This window comes from Taudactylus pleione, unplaced genomic scaffold, assembly GCF_031769625.1.
Source record: "Taudactylus pleione unplaced genomic scaffold, aTauple2 ptg001020l, whole genome shotgun sequence".
NCBI classification, from domain to species: Eukaryota; Metazoa; Chordata; class Amphibia; order Anura; family Myobatrachidae; genus Taudactylus; species Taudactylus pleione.
The window spans coordinates 923,888-945,447 of NW_028285421.1; the positions used below are offsets into that span (position 1 = coordinate 923,888).

Genomic DNA, 21,560 nt, shown 5'->3' on the forward strand with positions numbered 1-21,560 from the left:
CTATCAGTCTTCTGCATTGTCTCCTAGCAGTTTTCTGCATTGTCTCCTAGCAGTCTTCTGCATTGCCTCCTAGCAGTATTCTGTATTGTCTCCTAGCAGTCTTCTGTATTGTCTCCTAGCAGTCTTCTGTATTGCCTCCTAGCAGTCTTCTGTTTTGCCTCCTAGCAGTCTTCTGTATTGTCTCCTAGCAGTCTTCTGTATTGTCTCCTAGCAGTCTTCTGCATTGTCTCCTAGCAGTCTTCTGCATTGTCTCCTAGCAGTCTTCTGCATTGTCTCCTAGCAGTCCTCTGTATTGTCTCCTAGCAGTCCTCTGTATTGTCTCCTAGCAGTCTTCTGTATTGCCTCCTAGCAGTCTTCTGCATTGTCTTTGCCTCCTATCAGTCTTCTGCATTACCTCCTAGCAGTCTTCTGTATTATCTCCTAGCAGTCTTCTGTATTGTCTCCTAGCAGTCTTCTGTATTGTCTCCTAGCAGTCTTCAGTATTGTCTCCTAGCAGTCTTCTGCATTGCCTCCTATCAGTCCTCTGTATTGTCTCGAAGCAGTCTTCTGTATTGTCTCCTAGCAGTCTTCTGTAATGCCTCCTAGCAGTCTTCTGTATTGCCTCCTATCAATCTTCTGCATTGTCTCCTAGCAGTATTCTATATTGTCTCCTAGCAGTCTTCTGTATTGTCTCCTAGCAGTCTTCTGTATTTCCTCCTATCAGTCTTCTGTATTGCCTCCTATCAGTCTTCTGCATTGTCTCCTAGCAGTCTTCTGTATTGTCTCCTAGCAGTCTTCTGCATTGTCTCCTAGCAGTCTTCTGCATTGTCTCCTAGCAGTCTTCTGCATTGTCTCCTAGCAGTCTTCTGCATTGTCTCCTAGCAGTCCTCTGCATTGTCTCCTTGCAGTCTTCTGCATTGTCTCCTAGCAGTCTTCTGCATTGCCTCCTAGCAGTCTTCTGCATTGTCTCCTGTCAGTCTTCTATATTGTCTCCTATCAGTCTTCTGTATTGTCTCCTAGCAGTCTTCTGTATTGTCTCCTAGCAGTCTTCTGTATTGTCTCCTAGCAGTCTTCTGTATTGCCTCCTAGCAGTCTTCTGTATTGCCTCCTAGCAGTCTTCTGTATTGTCTCCTAGCAGTCTTCTGTATTGCCTCCTAGCAGTCTTCTGTATTGCCTCCTAGCAGTCTTCTGTATTGTCTCCTAGCAGTCTTCTGCATTGTCTCCTAGCAGTCTTCTGCATTGTCTGCTAGCAGTCTTCTGCATTGCCTCCTAGCAGTCTTCTGCATTGCCTCCTAGCAGTCTTCTGCATTGTCTCCTAGCAGTCTTCTTCCTAGCAGTCTTCTGCATTCTCTCCTAGCAGTCTTCTGCAATGTCTCCTAGCAGTCTTCTGCATTGCCTCCTAGCAGTCTTCTGTATTGCCTCCTAGCAGACTTCTGTATTGTCTCCTAGCAGTCTTCTGTATTGTCTCCTAGCAGTCTTCTGTATTGTTTCCAAGCAGTCTTCTGTATTGTCTCCTAGCAGTCTTCTGTATTGCCTCCTAGCAGTCTTCTGTATTGTCTCCTCTTCTGTATTGTCTCCTAGCAGTCTTCAGCATTGTCTTTGCCTCCTATTAGTCTTTTGTATTGCCTACTAGCAGTCCTCTGTATTGTCTCCTAGCAGTCTTCTGTATTGTCTCCTAGCAGTCTTCTGTATTGCCTCCTAGCAGTCTTATGTATTGCCTCCAAGCAGTCTTCTGCATTGCCTCCTAGCAGTCTTCTGCATTGTCTCCTAGCAGTCTTCTGCATTGTCTCCTAGCAGTCTTCTGCATTGTCTCCTAGCAGTCTTCTGTATTGTCTCCTAGCAGTCTTCTGCATTGTCTCCTAGCAGTCTTCTGCATTGTCTCCTAGCAGTCTTCTGCATTGTCTCCTAGCAGTCTTCTGCATTGTCTCCTAGCAGTCTTCTGCATTGTCTCCTAGCAGTCCTCTGTATTGTCTCCTAGCAGTCTTCTGTATTGCCTCCTTGCAGTCTTCTGCATTGTCTTGGCCTCCTATCAGTCTTCTGCATTACCTCCTAGCAGTCTTCTGTATTGTCTCCTAGCAGTCTTCTGTATTGTCTCCTAGCAGTCTTCAGAATTGTCTCCTTGCAGTCTTCTGCATTGCCTCCTATCAGTCTTCTGTATTGTCTCCTAGCAGTCTTCTGCATTGTCTCCTAGCAGTCTTCTGTATTGTCTCCTAGCAGTCTTCTGTATTGTCTCCTAGCATTGTTCTGTATTTCCTCCTATCAGTCTTCTCCATTGCCTCCTATCAGTCTTCTGCATTGCCTCCTAGCAGTCTTCTGCATTGCCTCCTAGCAGTCTTCTGCATTGCCTCCTAGCAGTCTTCTGCATTGCCTCCTAGCAGTCTTCTGCATTGTCTCCTAGCAGTCTTCTGCATTGTCTCCTAGCAGTCTTCTGCATTGTCTCCTAGCAGTCTTCTGTATAGTCTCCTAGCACTCTTCTGTATTGCCTCCTAGCAGTCTTCTGTATTGCCTCCTAGCAGTCTTCTGTATTGTCTCCTATCAGTCTTCTGTATTGTCTCCTAGCAGTCTTCTGTATTGTCTCCTAGCAGTCTTCTGTATTGTCTCCTAGCAGTCTTCTGCATTGTCTCCTAGCAGTCTTCTGCATTGCCTCCTAGCAGTCTTCTGCATTGCCTCCTAACAGTTTTCTGCATTGTCTCCTAGCAGTCTTCTGCGTTGTCTCCTTGCAGTCTTCTGCGTTGTCTCCTTGCAGTCTTCTGCGTTGTCTCCTAGCAGTCTTCTGCGTTGTCTCCTAGCAGTCTTCTGCGTTGTCTCCTAGCAGTCTTCTGCGTTGTCTCCTAGCAGTCTTCTGCGTTGTCTCCTAGCAGTCTTCTGTATTGCCTCCTAGCAGTCTTCTGTATTGTCTCCTGGCAGTCTTCTGTATTGTCTCCTAGCAGTCTTCTGTATTGTTTCCAAGCAGTCTTCTGTATTGTCTCCTAGCAGTCTTCTGTATTGCCTCCTAGCAGTGTTCTGTATTGTCTCCTCTTCTGTATTGTCTCCTAGCAGTCTTCAGCATTGTCTTTGCCTCCTATCAGTCTTTTGTATTGCCTCCTAGCAGTCCTCTGTATTGTCTCCTAGCAGTCTTCTGTATTGTCTCCTAGCAGTCTTCTGTATTGTCTCCTAGCAGTCTTCTGTATTGTTTCCAAGCAGTCTTCTGTATTGTCTCCTAACAGTCTTCTGTATTGCCTCCTAGCAGTCTTCTGTATTGTCTCCTCTTCTGTATTGTCTCCTAGCAGTCTTCAGCATTGTCTTTGCCTCCTATCAGTCTTTTGTATTGCCTCCTAGCAGTCCTCTGTATTGTCTCCTAGCAGTCTTCTGTATTGTCTCCTAGCAGTCTTCTGTATTGTCTCCTAGCAGTCTTCTGTATTGCCTCCTAGCAGTCTTATGTATTGCCTCCAAGCAGTCTTCTGCATTGCCTCCTAGCAGTCTTCTGCATTGTTTCCTAGCAGTCTTCTGCATTGTCTCCTAGCAGTCTTCTGCATTGTCTCCTAGCAGTCTTCTGCATTGCTTCCTAGCAGTCTTCTGCATTTCCTCCTATCAGTCTTCTGCATTGTCTCCTATCAGTCTTCTGCATTGTCTCCTAGCAGTCTTCTGCATTGCCTCCTAGCAGTCTTCTGCATTGTCTCCTAGCAGTCTTCTGCATTGTCTCCTATCAGTCTTCTGCATTGTCTCCTAGCAGTCTTCTGCATTGTCTCCTAGCAGTCTTCTGCATTGCCTCCTAGCAGTCTTCTGTATTGTCTCCTAGCAGTCTTCTGTATTGTCTCCTAGCAGTCTTCTGTATTGCCTCCTAGCAGTCTTCTGTATTGCCTCCTAGCAGTCTTCTGTATTGCCTCCTAGCAGTCTTCTGTATTGTCTCCTAGAAGTCTTCTGTATTGTCTCCTAGCAGTCTTCTGTATTGTCTCCTAGCAGTCTTCTGCATTGTCTCCTAGCAGTCTTCTGCATTGTCTCCTAGCAGTCTTCTGCATTGTCTCCTAGCAGTCCTCTGTATTGTCTCCTAGCAGTCTTCTGTATTGCCTCCTAGCAGTCTTCTGCATTGTCTTTGCCTCCTATCAGTCTTCTGCATTACGTCCTAGCAGTCTTCTGTATTGTCTCCTAGCAGTCTTCTGTATTGTCTCCTAGCAGTCTTCAGTATTGTCTCCTAGCAGTCTTCTGCATTGCCTCCTATCAGTCTTCTGTATTGTCTCCTAGCAGTCTTCTGCATTGTCTCCTAGCAGTCTTCTGTATTGTCTCCTAGCAGTTTTCTGTATTGTCTCCTAGCAGTCTTCTGTATTGCCTCCTATCAGTCTTCTGCATTGCCTCTAATCAGTCTTCTGCATTGTCTCCTAGCAGTCTTCTGCATTGCCTCCTAGCTGTCTTCTGCATTGCCTCCTAGCAGTCTTCTGCATTGCCTCCTAGCAGTCTTCTGCATTGTCTCCTAGCAGTCTTCTGCATTGTCTCCTAGCAGTCTTCTGCATTGTCTCCTAGCAGTCTTCTGTATAGTCTCCTAGCACTCTTCTGTATTGCCTCCTAGCAGTCTTCTGTATTGCCTCCTAACAGTCTTCTGTATTGTCTCCTAGCAGTCTTCTGTATTGTCTCCTAGCAGTCTTCTGTATTGTCTCCTAGCAGTCTTCTGTATTGCCTCCTAGCAGTCTTCTGCATTGCCTTCTAGCAGTCTTCTGCATTGTCTCCTAGCAGTCTTCTGTATTGTCTCCTAGCAGTCTTCTGTATTGTCTCCTAGCAGTCTTCTGTATTGTCTCCTAGCAGTCTTCTGTATTGTCTCCTATCAGTCTTCTGCATTGTCTCCTAGCAGTCTTCTGTATTGCTTCCTAGCAGTCTTCTGTATTGTCTCCTAGCAGTCTTCTGTATTGTCTCCTAGCAGTCTTCTGTATTACCTCCTAGCAGTCTTCTGTATTGTCTCCTAGCAGTCTTCTGTATTGTCTCCTAGCAGTCTTCTGTATTGCCTCCTAGCAGTCTTCTGTATTATCTCCTAGCAGTCTTCTGTATTGTCTCCTAGCAGTCTTCTGTATTGCCTCCTAGCAGTCTTCTGTATTACCTCCTAGCAGTCTTCTGTATTGTCTCCTAGCAGTCTTCTGTATTGTCTCCTAGCAGTCTTCTGTATTATCTCCTATCAGTCTTCTGTATTGTCTCCTAGCAGTCTTCTGTATTGTCTCCTAGCAGTCTTCTGCATTATCTCATAGCAGTCTTCTGCATTGTCTCCTAGCAGTCTTCTGTATTGTCTCCTAGCAGTCTTCTGTATTGTCTCCTAGCAGTCTTCTGTATTGTCTCCTAGCAGTCTTCTGCATTATCTCATAGCAGTCTTCTGCATTGTCTCCTAGCAGTCTTCTGTATTGTCTCCTAGCAGTCTTCTGCATTGTCTCCTAGCAGTCTTCTGTATTGTCTCCTAGCAGTCTTCTGTATTGTCTCCTAGCAGTCTTCTGTATTATCTCCTAGCAGTCTTCTGCATTGTCTCCTAGCAGTCTTCTGTATTGTCTCCTAGCAGTCTTCTGCATTGTCTCCTAGCAGTCTTCTGTATTGCCTCCTAGCAGTCTTCTGTATTATCTCCTAGCAGTCTTCTGTATTGTCTCCTAGCAGTCTTCTGTATTGTCTCCTAGCAGTCTTCTGTATTGCCTCCTAGCAGTCTTCTGTATTACCTCCTAGCAGTCTTCTGTATTGCCTCCTAGCAGTCTTCTGCATTGTCTCCTAGCAGTCTTCTGTATTGCCTCCTAGCAGTCTTCTGCATTGTCTCCTAGCAGTCTTCTGTATTGTCTCCTAGCAGTCTTCTGTATTGTCTCCTAGCAGTCTTCTGCATTTTCTCCTAGCAGTCTTCTGCATTGTTCTCAAACCATCATTCAAGAAATACATATAGTTGTATGAGGAATATAGTTCCATGAGGAATTGTAGTGTTAGGCTCTTGACCCTGCCATAATTTTCGAAGGAATAAATCGTTAGTCTGTTATTTGCAGCCCCTAAAATGTTGTCATTAATTGTTATATTACAGAAAGGATGAGTGTTAACAGAATAGATCTATTGAGATTTGGGGTGTTTGTCTTCTTACAGCAGCCTTGTGTCAGTAAATGAGTCAGAATCCACAAATAGAGCCAGTAGAACAGTCACCTAAAATGCTCTGGGGTCTATTCATGTAGAGACCTTGGAGCTTATGTGATAGGGTGCAACCTGCAGTCACCGCAGGAACTCCAGTAAGTTTAAAATTATTGGAGCTATAAAAATATGGGAATACTCTCAGGATTTCCTGCACCAAGAAATGTTTTCACTGCAGTAACAGAAAATGATTGATACCATTTATTTTATTTTATAAAGAGATTTTATGCAGAGCTGAATTATGGGTTGTGTGGGCCTGGAAGTAAAATGATCAAGGGCTTAATATAGAGTAGATGTGGCCAGTGCTGTGTGGGTGTGGCCAGTGTTGTGTGGGTGTGGCCAGTGTTGTGTGGGTGTGGCCAGTGCTGTGTGGGTGTGGCCATTGCTGTGTGGTGGTGATCTGTGCTGTGTGGGCCTGCCCAGTGCTGTGTGGGTGTGGTCAGTGCTGTGTGGGTATGGCCAGTGCTGTGTGGGTGTTACCAGTGCTGTGTGGGTGTGACTAGTGCTGTGTGGGTGTGGCCAGTGTAGTGGGGGTGTAGCCAGTGATGTGTGGGCATGGCCAGTGCTCTGAGGGTGTGGCCAGTGCTGTGTGGGTGTGGCCTTTGCTGTGTGGTGGTGATCTGTGCTGTGTGGGCCTGCTCAGTGCCATGTGGGTGTGGTCACTGCTGTGTGGGTGCATCCAGTGCTGTGTGGGTGTGGTCAGTGCTATGTGGGTGTGGCCAGTACTATGTGGGTGTGGCCAGGGCTGTGTGGGTGTGGTCAGTGCTATGTGGGTGTGGCCAGGGCTGTGTGGGTGTGTATAGTGCCATGTGGGCGTGTACCCCCCCTATACTATCTGCCTCATTGTCTCAGTAAAACAATAAATAGAATTATTGCACCATTTCTGATGACAATAGAAATACAATGTGAATGTATGTTATGTGCAGGCTGTACAATGTGACACCAGCACGAAAATGGACAGACACATGTTTTATTGCTGTGTTATCATTGTGTACAGTAAGAGTGTATTACAGTTTAGTCTTGTTATTCATTTATCTGTCTATTCTCACTGTTATCACATTGTACAGAGTCATATTCCCACTATCAGACACTTTATTCCACTATTTGTTTTCTTGTGGAATCCGGCTTCTCATTTCCTAATTAAAGTCCTTCCAAATTGGATGACAGTCTGCTTGTTACAGCTACAGGAGGCTCTGAATAGGGGGCAGTTTAATTATATATATCCCACCCCTCCCCATCTGCCCTTGATAACGCATCCGTCGGCTGATGGTGATATAAGTGATATATGTGCATTGGCTGCAGGGGACCTGATGCAGGGAATTATTCACCAGAATGGGCTCGGCAGGACACATAATACAATTTTTATGAACAAATTAACGTTTACAAATTTATATAACCTATTTTATTATTACATCCACATTAACAATGTGAATTGTGCTAAATACACCACAAGGGAGGTGAGGAAAGGTGTGTGCACCCCTAATAAAGTAAGATAAGATGATAGACCGCACCCTGACTGTGTCACAGTGACTTACATACCTGGAGGACACATCCGGGCATTTCTCCCTGTGCCCTGGTTACACCTGAAGCAAAAACAACAAATGTACAGAGGGACAGAAAGGTCATATCTGGGAGGAGGCTTCACAGATACCCAGGAAGCAGATACCACATATTGCTATTGTAATTTTGTGCTTATTTTTACCAATTTGATTAATAAATAACTAGAGATGTGCGGGCTCGGATTTCTGAAAACTGAGCCCACCCGAACTTCCTTGATCTGATTGAATCCGAGCAGTGGCTCGGGTGTTCCGGCTTTGCTTGGATATCAAATTGAGGCAAAACGTCATGATCCCGGAGTGGGATTCTTGTGGGTTTTGGATTCTATAGACGACTCTCCCATGGTGATTTGGGCACCATTTCACACTGACTCCAATCTGCTGAGCTGTGCTGTGCAATGTGTCCATTCACTCCCTAGGTGTAATTACATTTTTTTCACCGGCAGCTGATCCCACCTCGCGCCCAATAGAGCTATTCAATTGTTGATCCTATCAGGCGCGAACAGCTGCCGGCACCTGCATTTCAGCTCACACCCCCCAGCGGTGGTGAGCTAAAATGCATGAGAAAGTGACCCGTATTGTTGGACCAAACGGCACTTTTCACAATGGGGGCCCAGCATTTTGGTCGGGTTTAGCCAATTAACATGGCTAAACCTGGCCTCTTTGTGAGCGATCAGCGGGACCATCTGTAACAATTTAATATAGCCTCGAGATCTCTCATCACTTTAGATGGGAGATCGGGAGCGAGAAATCAATTGAATTGCGGTCCTTGTGTCCAGTGGCTGCTGTGGTGTGTCCACCCTCTCCACCTCCAGTGGTTGCTGTGTCCACTCCAATCCCCTTTGTGTTAATATTGGCCAAGCTAGATTTACAGTACAGGCAGATAGCAAATCATTGTTTATTATTTTTTATAGTGCAAGAATTATTATTACTAGTCTAACTTTCACACAGTGATGCTGCCTTGTGACTCTGCAGGCCAAACTCCACTGCAATATAAGCTGTGTGACTCCGCAGTCCATACCCCAATACAATATAAGCTGTGTGACTCCGCAGTCCATACCCCACTGCAATATAAGCTGTGTGACTCCGCAGTCCATATCCCACTACAATATAAGCTGTGTGACTCCGCAGTCCATATCCCACTACAATATAAGCTGTGTGACTCTGCAGTCCATACCCCACTACAATATAAGCTGTGTGGCTCCCCAGTCCATACCCCACTGCAATATAAGCTGTGTGACTCCGCAGTCCATATCCCACTACAATATAAGCTGTGTGACTCCGCAGTCCATACCCCAATACAATATAAGCTGTGTGGCTCCCCAGTCCATACCCCACTGCAATATAAGCTGTGTGACTCCCCAGTCCATACCCCACTGCAATATAAGCGGTGTGACTCCGCAGTCCATACCCCACTACAATATAAGCTGTGTGGCTCCCCAGTCCATACCCCACTGCAATATAAGCTGTGTGACTCCGCAGTCCATACCCCAATACAATATAAGCTGTGTGACTCCGCAGTCCATACCCCAATACAATATAAGCTGTGTGACTCCGCAGTCCATATCCCACTACAATATAAGCTGTGTGACTCCGCAGTCCATACCCCACTACAATATAAGCTGTGTGACTCTGCAGTCCATACCCCACTACAATATAAGCTGTGTGGCTCCCCAGTCCATACCCCACTGCAATATAAGCTGTGTGACTCCGCAGTCCATACCCCACTGCAATATAAGCTGTGTGACTCCGCAGTCCATACCCCACTGCAATATAAGCTGTGTGACTCCGCAGTCCATACCCCACTGCAATATAAGCTGTGTGACTCCGCAGTCCATACCCCACTACAATATAAGCTGTGTGGCTCCCCAGTCCATACCCCACTGCAATATAAGCGGTATGACTCCGCAGTTGTTATTTGCAAAAAAAAAACAATTACTAAGTTTAAAAGGTTTTTTTGTTTGTTTATACAACCTGGCTGCGCTGTCCCCCAGTGCATTTGTTCACCTACATATAAAAGCACTGTCAGCTGAGCTGCAAATTTAAAAAAGTGAAAAAATTAATATTCTATTGCTTTGTAAAACATCTGTGCTCTGTGCCCAGTGCATTTTTGATCAAGTACATGTAAGTGCTGTGACTGCACGCGGTGTCAGCTGAGCTGCTAATTAAAAAAAGGTGAAAAAAAATATTTCTTCTATTGTTAAGTGCTGTGTGTCTCCACGCAGTGTGAGTTTGGTGTGTTGTAGTGGGCAGTTGTTGTTTTTTTTTTTATTCCTCATACACTCTGGTGTACAAAAATGTACTACAGGAGTGAGTTACACAATTAGGGGGGTAGTATGGCAAGCAGATCAGTCTTCTCATATTTATTTTTAGTATACTATAGGCTGATTTGGAGTTAGCTGTAACTATTACATATGAATCAATTCTCCCTTCATTTCCCTGCCTTCCACTACATAAATACTCCCCCCTCCTTTGGGGCTCTGATCTAATATGGGGTTGTATTAGTTTATTAAACTGCCAACCTGTCTGACACTACAGTGCCACTCTGTTTCCTAATTGTACCATGCTGATAGTTGAACTGCCACATGTTTGTGCCACCCACTGCTGTGGGTGGCTAATCTTCCCACAGTTGCCTATGTCAGAGGGACTTGCTGGTTCCTCTGTGCTTCTATCACAATATATATATATATATATATATATAATATACACTCCTCATCCATGTGGCATATTTATATATATATATATATATATATATATATATATGTGTGTGAAATCCATGACTTTCCAGTGTATAGGGATAGTATGGCAGGGATAATGTATATATATATATATATATATATATATATATATGTGCAAATGAAGATTACAGCGCCAATCCAATATAGAGACTTCTTGTTATAGGTCAACTCTATGTATCTTATTTTACTATTTATATGAAACAAAAATATATCAAGCACTCCCTGAAAGTATGGGTGTCAGCTCAACCACTAGAAAATGTATCAGTGGTGATCTGATACACAAAAACAGATAAAATTAATGGAACAGGAATGTGAGCGCCAATTGTGCTTGTATAACCTTGTTTAAATAAGGTGCTAGAAGGTAAAGTGCCATATTTCAATAAGTGTTAACACAATACAGAAATATGTAAAATATAAATACGTAAATACATAGATATATATCTATATATAATAAATATATATAAAAGGTGTGTAAAATATAAAAACAAATTTATTTATAAAAAAAATAAAAAAAGGGAATATTATACAAACAACATAAAAATGTGCTATTACAAGGGTAAAAAATTATTTTAGAAGATACAAATAAATAAGATTGAAATTAGCTTATCTGATTATGAAAACTGGTAAGTTCATGAGAGAAGGTAAAGAGCAGTAGCATCCAATGCGTTTCGTCCTTGTATTGGACTTCTTCAAGGGATATATATATATATATATATATATATAATTAGCTCGGTTAGTGGTGAATTTGTGCAGTACCTAAGGTGCTCAATCAGGATCCAACACAGGATTTTAGGTAAATGAACGGAATGGTGATTTACCTTTCAGTATCAATTACTGTAGGTACAATATAAATGCACAAAAAATGCCCAATTTAGGGCAAGAAACTCACTTCTTTGCCCCTTACTATCATTGTGCAGCTAATCTGCAAACACAGTCTCTCCTAATCAAAGTCCCAGTCCTGTCTCTGGCAGGTATTCGAACTGGCTCCAGCCTGTGTATGCTACACAGTCTTTTGGAGTTTTAGGGTTCTCCATTCTGAGTAGATTTTACCTACATGGAGAGGATAAGCTCTGCCCCCCTACCATGGAAATCTTCTGTGCTGCTGGCTTCACTTAGGGGGTGATTCAGGCTCAGATGGATGTGTTATCACAGGTGCTAACATGGTATCAGCTGTAATCACTATATTATAGTAATGCAGCAGGAGGCGTCACGGCTCCTGCATGCATCACTCATCTGAGCTGCATCCTTGGACACAACATCAAATCATCTACATGATCCTTCGGACAGCTGAGTGATCATGGGGTTACTCCAGCCAGCGATTGCAGATGCTCAGAAGAGACCAGGAAATCTCCATCAGCCATCAGAGGTCATGACCTTTTCCTTCCCCCCAATGGCAGAGACACACATTCATTTGGGAATGAGAAGGCCATCGATGCCCTCTCCCCACCCATTGACAGTCTGCTGCTGGACTGTGTGCGGGGTCTCAGACCAATACTGCATATGCTCAGTGTGGGTCCTGCCCCAGCGAAGACCACTTACAATTGGAAATATGTGCTAACCATCAGGTTTCCGTACATCTCTAACTCAGCCCCATAGTACAGTATGAGACACAATCACTATGTTTTGTAAGTAACAGCTCCTCAGCTATTGAGGGGGATCTACCAATCATTCTGTATATAGTACAAGACTCCGTCCTGCTCATATACACCTGGGAGGCCTTATTTGTTGACATTTAAATAATTTTTCTGAATGTTTTACGCATGTTCCTTCCATGTTTTAGATGTTTCATGACCTACACCTGTCCCGGCAGTAACAATCACAGCGCGGTGGGAGAAAAAATGTTTATTTCTATTTATTATGTTTAAATCATTATAGGAAGAACCTCCAGCTGCGTACCCAATGGATGAAGGATCTCAGGGGAATTTGTGCTGTCTGGATAACAACCACACACATTTTATTCTGGTGGACGATGGGACACAAGGACAATATGGGGTGGAAATAAAACTGCGAACTGCCCTGGAGAAATTCATCTCTAAACAATCAATGAAGAAGGAAGGTGAGAAGGGAAATATATTATCAGACATGGCCGATGTAACTCCAGGTTCTAAATTGGGTAATGAATAAGAGATTATATCATTAATTTCTGGGCTTTTATAGCCATGTTAGTTTGGTTAATGTAGGAGAAAAGGAGGAAGTGTTCTGATTAAGGACTTATTAAGTGAGAGTGAGAAGTTTAAAAATGTATCTGTTGTGTTTGGGATGCTGACTAGATAAGGGTGACAAATGAGAATTTTGATGTCATCAATGGTGAGAAGATGTCTGATATTATTAAGGTGGAAAAGGCAAGATTGTGAGATAGACTAAATGTGGGGAGTGAAGTAGAGGTAGAATGTCTCCCAGACAGAAGGTCTGAGGGACTAAGGAGAACTTGGTGGTGTCAACAAATAGAAAGAGTAGCAGAAGTAAGGAATCCGGGATAAGGTGAAAACAATGAGTTATTTTTCAGACATACTGTATTGATTTTGAGAATGTGCTCTAACATCCAGCAGGACAGAGCAGAAATACAGAGACACAAGAGTGATTTGAGGAAGAGAAATCAGAGGAAAAGTGATACATTTGGGTGTCATTAGCATATACTATAGGTAGTACTGAAGGCCAAATGATATCTCCAAGGGTGAACATAAGGGGGCAATAACAGACCCTTGGAGTACACTGACAGATAGAGGGAAGAGTGGGGTGGAGTCACAGGAGGAGACTTAGAAGGAGCAGATTGCAATATAGATGGATGATCAAGAAAGGACAGAGTCATGGAGGCCAAATGACCAGAGTGTCTGAAGGAGGAGAGGGTGGTCCATAGCATCAAAGAACACAGATATTTCCAGAAGGATGACAAAAGAGACCTGGGTTGCTACATTTTACTGTAAGAAGTTCGTTAGTAACCTTCTGTGAAGTGGAGAGAGCAGAAGTGGATCTAAGAAGGAGACCGAAGTGGATCTACAAGGGAGTGGTGGTGAAGAAGCTATAAACAAACATCTTAAGGATTTTGGAGGCAAAGGCCAAGATATATAGGTGGTAGATGGAAAGAGCCTGGGTCAAGAGAGGGGATATTAATGATAGAAGTGATAAAAACAGGCTTGAAAGAGAAAAATGGAATAGAGAAGGTGACCGGGAATGGGGTCAACTAGACAAGTAGAAGATTGAGATGATAAAAGTAGAGTATGGACTTCAACCCTAGTTGCATGAAACTGAGATGATGAAATGTCCGGTGTATAGCACTCATTTTTAATGTGAAATAGGTGGTAAAGTTAAGGGCTCTGAGGGAGAAAGGAAAGTGAGGAAGGGGACAGCGGAGGGTGTATAAGGTTCTGTAGCAAAGAGTCATTGGAAGACTGGGAGGAAATTACAAACTTGAATATGAATGTTTGGAGAGAGGTGAAGTGGAGACATAGGAGAAAGGCATCACTTTGTAATAGATGAAGTCAGTGCAAAAACAGTGTTGCTTAGAAGTGTGAGAACATTTTGGGAGTTAGGTAGTGAGTTTGGAGTTCCGAGGTTGGGGCATGTGCTGACGGAGGCTGCCATTGTCAAGTCCTGCTTGGACACTGCTAGAACTTACCACCTTGCTTGAAAGTATCGGGCTTTTTGTTTTCGTATACGTCAGGCTGCATATCTGTACCAATGCCGTTTTGCCTTCATACCCATAATAGCTCTATCTGAATTATCAGTGCTTTTTAGACTTGCCTTGCATCTTCTGACTTCTAACATTGTCTACTTTAGTATTTACTTTCTGCACCCACAAAATATCCATAATTATTCTGCTTAATAATAACAGCCTCATGTCTTTGTGCCCAAAGATTTACCATCACTTTACTTTCATCTGCATTTCTGCAAATTTACTGCATCACATACAGCCTTAATTCCTATCTCCAGTTTTCCTTTCCCTATTTACCTCATCCACACACTGCCCATCTTTTCTTCATAGTACCAACATTATCTTTTATCCGACCCCCTGTTCCCACCTCTATCCTTCCCTTTACAATTCTCCTCTCCTCCTTCTCCCTTCTACCTCCCTGCTTCCCTCCCCCATGTCTCCTATTACTCCATTTTCACACTACTTCCCCACCATGGTCCAGCTCCACTACCTTTAGGACCTGCTCCCTGTCTCTTCTCCTCACCTCTATCTGCATCATACCGAAGTCCCTCCCTGCTTACCACCTGAAATTTCCCTTCCTAGCCCAGGAGCATTCACCATCTCCACATTCTCTGCATAATTTTCCTCCAAATGTATTATTATTATAATTTATTTATATGGTGCCACAAGTGTTCCTCAGCGCCTTACAAAGTACATAAACCAATTGTTGACCAGTGACTTACAGAACAATACAATACAATACAGAACCAGGACATGGATAATATACATTGCTACATTAGCAACCATAACACCCACATAAGCAGCCAAGCATAAGCAAACAAGTGTTAGGTGCCCTAGTAGGGAGTAAGAAGTAGATAAAAGTAAAGTAGGGAGAAGCACAAGAGGGTGGAGGGCCCTGATCATAAAAGCTTACATTCTAAATGGGAGGGGCAGGCAAACAGGTGTGACACAGATGGGGTAGATGGGTAGGAAGGAACATGTAGCAGCAAGTTAGGATGATAGCTGGAAGGTTTTAATGAAGTAGTGGGTCTTGAGAGCCCATTTGAAGAAATGAAAAGAGGTGGAGAGTATGCTGGGGAGAGGGAGAGAGTTCCAAAGGTGGGGAGCAGTGTGGAGAAAATCTTGGAGGCAGGAGTGGGAGGACGTAATCAGTTGACATGAAAGGCGGCATGCATTAGTTGAAGAAGAGATTAGTTAATCTCACCTCCATGCTACAGCAACCCTGATAATCTCATCCACATCTCTCCAACAAACTCTGTCTTCCTCTTCTGTGCCATCTGGAATGTCAGCTCTGTCTGTAATAAACTGGTACTTATCCATGACCTTTTTTTTATCTCCAAATACATCAATCCCCTACCCATCACCAAAACATGGATTTCCTCCTCTGACACCACTTCTCAGTTCTCTCCTCTAGGGGCATTCTCTTACACCCCTTGACCCAGAGGTCACCATGGTGGTGGTCATGTGGTCCGTCTATCCTCTGGTTACTCTTTTCCGCTCATACCCTCTGAACTGCCTCACTCATTCTCTACATTCTTGAGGTTCATGCTATGAAGGTGATGGTCAGAGAGGGGGCATGTTTGAACTTGCACCCTCGTGGTGTTGTTCTTCTTCTAAATATCGACCTATTCTCTCTATTCTTCCAGAGGGCTGGTACTCGGCCTCAGGACTTCTCATTATTAAATTTTCTTGTTCATGGCAATTGCGCTCAACATGACCACTCTGGTTGCAATGCCTGCATATGGACCTTCTCTGGATGTCAAATTGATCAGAGGATCATCTTTCTGAGCTGCTATGGGTATCCCATCTAGGATTAGTATGCAGCCCACAATCAGAATACCAGGCCTAGTTGAGACCTGTTCCCATTTTAGAACTTTCAGCTCCTGACACATCTCGGTGAGACCTTGTGTAAGCTCTGCTATCTAACCTTTCATTACCCTGGTTGGATAAGGACAAGAGGGCACTTGTGCATGTTGTACAATGGACTCTCCAGGTGCTGGAGGGTCTTGCCTTCCAACGTAACTAACATTGTAGGTGCCTCTGATCTCTGCAGATTCTGCTGTGGAGCAGTCAACTTCAGAACTTTGATTCAGTCCCAGAATTTTCATTACAGTTTCTTTAAATTGAAGGAATGGACAATCTGGATTTTGAAATTTCCGACTGTCACGGCCATGGTTTCTCGGCATGGTGGTCACGGGTATTACCTGTGAGGTCATTGGGGCGAGGGGTGTCTAGCAGCAGTGCTGGTGTTTGGCGAGGGGCATTTGGCTGCGTGTGGTTCTGTGCTGGCACATTGTCACTAGGGCTGGTGAGGCCTGGCGGTGCTTCCATTCCGTTTGGCATGGGCGCCGCCATCTTGCCTGCTGCCATGTGATTCAAGCTGTCCAATCCTGGTGGGTCATGTGCTCTTTCCAGCCAGTCACAGTGCAGCACCGGGTATTTAGGAAGGTCCAGAGCCTTCCTTCCTTGCCAGTGCAATGTGTTTCTCAGCTGCGGCTGAGAGAGAGTACCTGTACCTTACCTGTCGTGGTTTCTTAAATCAGTGTGATATAGACTTTACATTACAGCCTGATAACTTTCCCACTGCTAGAACTAAAGTGGCATACATTGTGTTTTTGTTGTCCTGCTCGGCTTTGGATTGGGCCTCCCCACTCTGGGAGCATTCAGACTCGCTGCTGGATAACTATACAGACTTTGTATCATCATTCAGGAGGATTTTTGATGAACCTGTCGCACTGTGTCAGCATCATCCAGTATCCTGACCCTGAGACAAGGAACCCATCCTGTCAGCCAATATGCCATACATTTTGAAACCTTGGCATCAGAGCTTAAGTGGAATGAGGAGGCCCTCACCTCAGCCTTTTGGCATGGCCTTTCGGACCGACTAAAAGATGATCTGATTACCCGTGAGCTTGCCACTAATTTAAATGATATGATCTCGCTCTGCAACAAAATTGACCTACGCTTCAGAGGACGTCAGGCTGAAAAGCACAGAACTGACTGGCAAAGATCATTTACACATCCCTTGCCTACCCGTCCACCCCATCCTCCTACTGATGAGGAGCCTATGCAGGTGAACCAAACCCATCTCTCCAAAGAGGAACACCAGAGAAGGATGCTAAAAAACCTCTGTCTATACTGTGGAGATTCGGGTCACCTGGTGGCCTCCTGCTCTCATAAATTGGGAAATGCCCTGTTTAAAATTACCTTTAACAGGTGTTGTTCCATAATAAGTAATATTCTCCAAACCAGTATACTTAAGAATTTGTCATTTTATTAATTAATTAGATAATTAGATCAAGCCCTTTTAACTGGGACATATTCTCCCAGGGTTATAATGCAGGAATAACCACGATTGACATTGTTACACAGTACTTATACATTATTACAATATTCAGATTATACGCCCATTTAACGCCCACTACCATTATCAGATAATAGACAAAGCTTATTTTTGTTAACTCCTCCTTGACAATCAGACTCGAAACTGAATTCCTTTTGAGTGATACTCATGGAGTATTACATCCCATATTTAGTCTGAATAGTTTCCCCAGCACAAGGACACATATATGGGCATTTTCTCTTCACTGTGTTAGATAAACAGTTTCCCTCGGGTGCGGCCTTAAACACATACACTCATTTCCATTTAAAACTAAGTTTGGACAGAGAAACAAAATGGAAGTACCAATGCCCTGTTAAATCTCATGTACTGCTTCATTATACAGCATAAAGCATATGTAAATATGGAATTATGTAAATTAGTCTTCAACAGCCCATTCCTAACTGACCCTGGGGACATCAAGTTAGGAGTTGTGAGCCCGTCCCCAAATACTAAAGATTTCAAATTTCCTTAGCTTTGGATCTCAATCCCAAACCTGTCTTCGTTTCTGCTCTATTAGACTCTGGAGCAGCCGGAAACTTCATGACTTCCAGCCTAGTTCATAAACTACAGATTCCTTGTTCATCTCTCAATCATGCAATTTCCCTGACCTCTGTAGATGGATGGGCTCTAGCTAAAGGAGTGGTCACCAAGGAGACTCAACCATTAATAGTCCATGTTGGGGCACTTCACTCTGAGTCTTTAAAGTTCTTAGTGATACCTGAGGCTTCCCAAGAAATCATTTTAGGACTACCCTGGTTATGCCAACATAATCCCAGGATAGACTGGTGTTCAATGCAGATTCTTTCATGGTGAATTGACTGTCAGAAATCCTGTCTTCCCAAGATATGACCTGTAAGAAAGACAGCTTTGTTAATATCTCCAGCTATTCCCAAGGAGTACCAGATGTACTCTGACATTTTTTCTGAACAACAGGCGAATGTCTTACCTCCTCACAGAGAATGAGATTGTCCAATCGAGCTGATGCCTGACAAGATGCCACCTCGTGGTTGCACCTATCCTCTCTCCGTGCCTGAGACTCAAGCCATGTCCGAATACATCCAGGACAACCTAGTTGAAGGTTTTATTCATCCTTCCACCTCTCCTGCTGGAGCTGGGTTCTTTTTCGTCGGCAAGAAGGTCAGAGGCCTAAGACCTTGTATAGACTACCGGGGCCTTAATGATATAACGGTCAATAATCGATATCCACTTCCACTGATCACAGAGTTGTTCGACAGAGTTAAGGGGTCCATCATATTCTCAAAGTTGGATCTGAGAGGGGCTTATAATCTCATCCGTGTTCGCACTGGTGATGAATGGAAGACCGCCTTTAATACTAGAGATGGACACTTTGAATACCTAGTGATGCCCTTTGGGTTGTGCAATGCCCCTGTCGTGTTTCAGGGCTTTGTTAATGAGATTTTCAAGGACTTGTTGTACATCTCGGTTGTAGTTTACCTGGACGATATATTGATTTTTTTGTCTTCTGTAGTGAAACATCATGAACATGTGAAGGAAGTATTGTCCCATCTAAGAAAGAACCACCTTTACCGCAAATTGGAGAAATTTGTCTTTGGTGTACCCAGTGTGCCATTCCTTGGTTACCTCATCTCCTGCTCCAGTCTAGAAATGGTTCCCAAGAAGGTGCAGGCGATTTTGGATTGGTCCCGTCCTCAAACTTTGAAAGCCATCCAGAGATTGCTTGGGTTTGCCAACTACTATAGACGCTTTAGTAAAGGATTTTCATCATTATTGGCTCCCATTACCGCTCTGACCTGAAAAGACGCTAATCCTGCCCTATGGTCACCTGAGGCAGAGACTGCCTTCCAGCTTTTAAAACAGGCGTTTATTTCTGCTCCTGTCTTACGACAACCTGATCTGGATAGGCCATTTCTATTGGAGGTGGATGTGTCATCAGAGGCCGTGGGTGCAGTTCTTTCCCAGCGCTATTATTATTTATTATTACCAGTTATTTATATAGCACACACATTTTCCAGAACGCTTTACACACACAGGTTAATTATTGTGGGGAACCAATTAACCTACCAGTATATTTTTGGAGTGTGGGAGGAAACCGGAGTACCCGGAGGAAACCCACGCAAGCACAGGAAGAATATACAAACTCCACACAGTTAGGGCTATGGTGGGAATTGAACCCATGACCTCATTGCTGTGAGGCAGTAACACTAACCATTACACCGTCTGTGCTGCCCCCAGCGTTATGAGGATAATCGAGTTCATCCCTGTGGGTTTTTCTCCAAGAAATTATGCTATTGGTGAACAAGAACTCTTGGCAGTGAAGTTGGCATTAAAAGGAATGGAGATACCTACTGGAAGGGGCCAAGTTTCCCCGCACTGTCTTCACGGACCATAGAAATCTCCTTTTCCTCAAGAATCTTCAGTGTGTGAGTCCTCATTTGGCCCGATGGGCAATATTTGTTGCTCAATTCCATTTCACCCTGACCTTCCGGTCTGGAGCCCTTAATCAAAAGGCAGATGCTCTGTCCAGATCTCTCCTCTGTGATGACAAATCGGAGAATCAACTGAATACCGCTGTTTTGGAGTCAAGAGTGTTCGCCACCTTACAGCTACAGCCCCCTACTGGGAAGTCCTTTGTGGCCACCGGAGTTAAGGGAGCAGCTCCTCACCTGGGCTCATTCCTCTCACTTTGCAGGTCACTCAAGTACCCGAAAGACCTTGGAATTTTTAAAGAGAGGCTATTGGTGGCCATCCATGAAAGCGGATGTGTCGGAGTTCATTTCTTCTAGTTCTTCATGTGCCCAGCATAAATCTTCACATCAGGCTCCTGCTGGTGAGTTGTTGCCACTACCTATTCCATCATGTTCATGGACGCATCTCTCCATGGACTTCGTCACGGATCTGCCGAACTCTCAAGGGTTCACTACCATCTGGGTCGTAGTAGACAGATTCTCTAAAATGGTCCATTACATATCACTAAAGAAATTGCCTTCTGCTCCTGACTTGGCTCACTTGTTCGTTCAACATATTTTCCGTCTCAATGGTCTTCCTGCTGAGATAGTCTCTGACTGTGGTGTTCAGTTCACAGCAAAATTTTGGAGAGCCTTATGTTCTGTATTGCAAGTGAAGCTAAATTTTTCTACGGCTTATCACCCACAAAGCAATGGTTCCACTGAGAGGGTTAATCAAGACCTTGAGACCTTATGACATCTTCCCAAGACAATTGGTCTGTATTGCTGCCATGGGCTGAATTTGCACATAATGCCTCCTACCACTCTTCCACAAACCAAACTCCATTCCAAGTGGTCTATGGACTTCATCCTCGGGTCCCTGAATTTCAAAGTCTGCCCGTCTTTGATATTCCAGCTGTAGAAGACACTATACAGAGATTTGCATCAATTTGGTCTCAAGATTGTGCTGACCTGGAGAAGGCGTTTCCCCGTTACAAATTGCAAGCTGATAAGAAGCGTAGGAAAGTACCACGTATGCAAGTTGGAGACCAAGTCTGGTTGTCCACCCGGAACCTACGGCTTAGAGTACCATCTATGAAATTTGCTCCATGCTTCATCGAACCCTTCTCCATCATAGAAATCATTAACCCCATGGCTTATCACCTTCAGTTACCCCCTTATCTGAAAATTCCCAATTCCTTTCATGTCTCCCTGCTTAAACCCCTGGTGCTGAACAAATTCCACAGAGTCCTGCCTGCTCCTCCCCGTGTCCAGACTGAAAGGGGCATGGAGTTTGAGGTCTCTCAGGTCTTGGATTCTCGTATCCACAGAGGACATTTGCAGTACCTGTTGGATTGGAGGGGCTACGGCCCAGTGAAACATTATTGGACCGATGCCCAAGATATCCATGCTCCTGCACTCATCAAGAGGTTCCATGCTGCCCATACAGAGAATCCTGGTGAGTATCCTGAGGCCACCCATAAGGGGGGGTACTGTCACGGCCAGGGTTTCTTGGCATGGTGGTCACTGGGCATTACCTGTGAGGTCATTGTGGCGTGGGGTGTCTGGCAACGGTGCTGGTGTTTGGCAAGGGGCATTGGCTGCGCGTGGTTCTGTGTGGGCACATTGTCACTAGGGCTGGTGAGGCCTGGCGGTGCTTCCGTTCCATTTGGCATGGGCGCCGCCATCTTGCCTGTGGCCATGTGATTCAAGCTG

The 21,560-nt window shown here is 44.3% G+C and overlaps 1 protein-coding gene across 1 annotated transcript in view; it reads left to right on the forward strand.

Moving 5' to 3' along the window:
* Positions 1-21,560, forward strand: part of LOC148454257 (transient receptor potential cation channel subfamily M member 2-like) — a 333,820-nt gene that overhangs the window by 137,538 nt on the left and 174,722 nt on the right. The window contains 1 exon segment of the mRNA XM_088461125.1: positions 12,260-12,440. Within this exon segment, the coding sequence (XP_088317251.1) occupies positions 12,260-12,440 (181 nt within the window).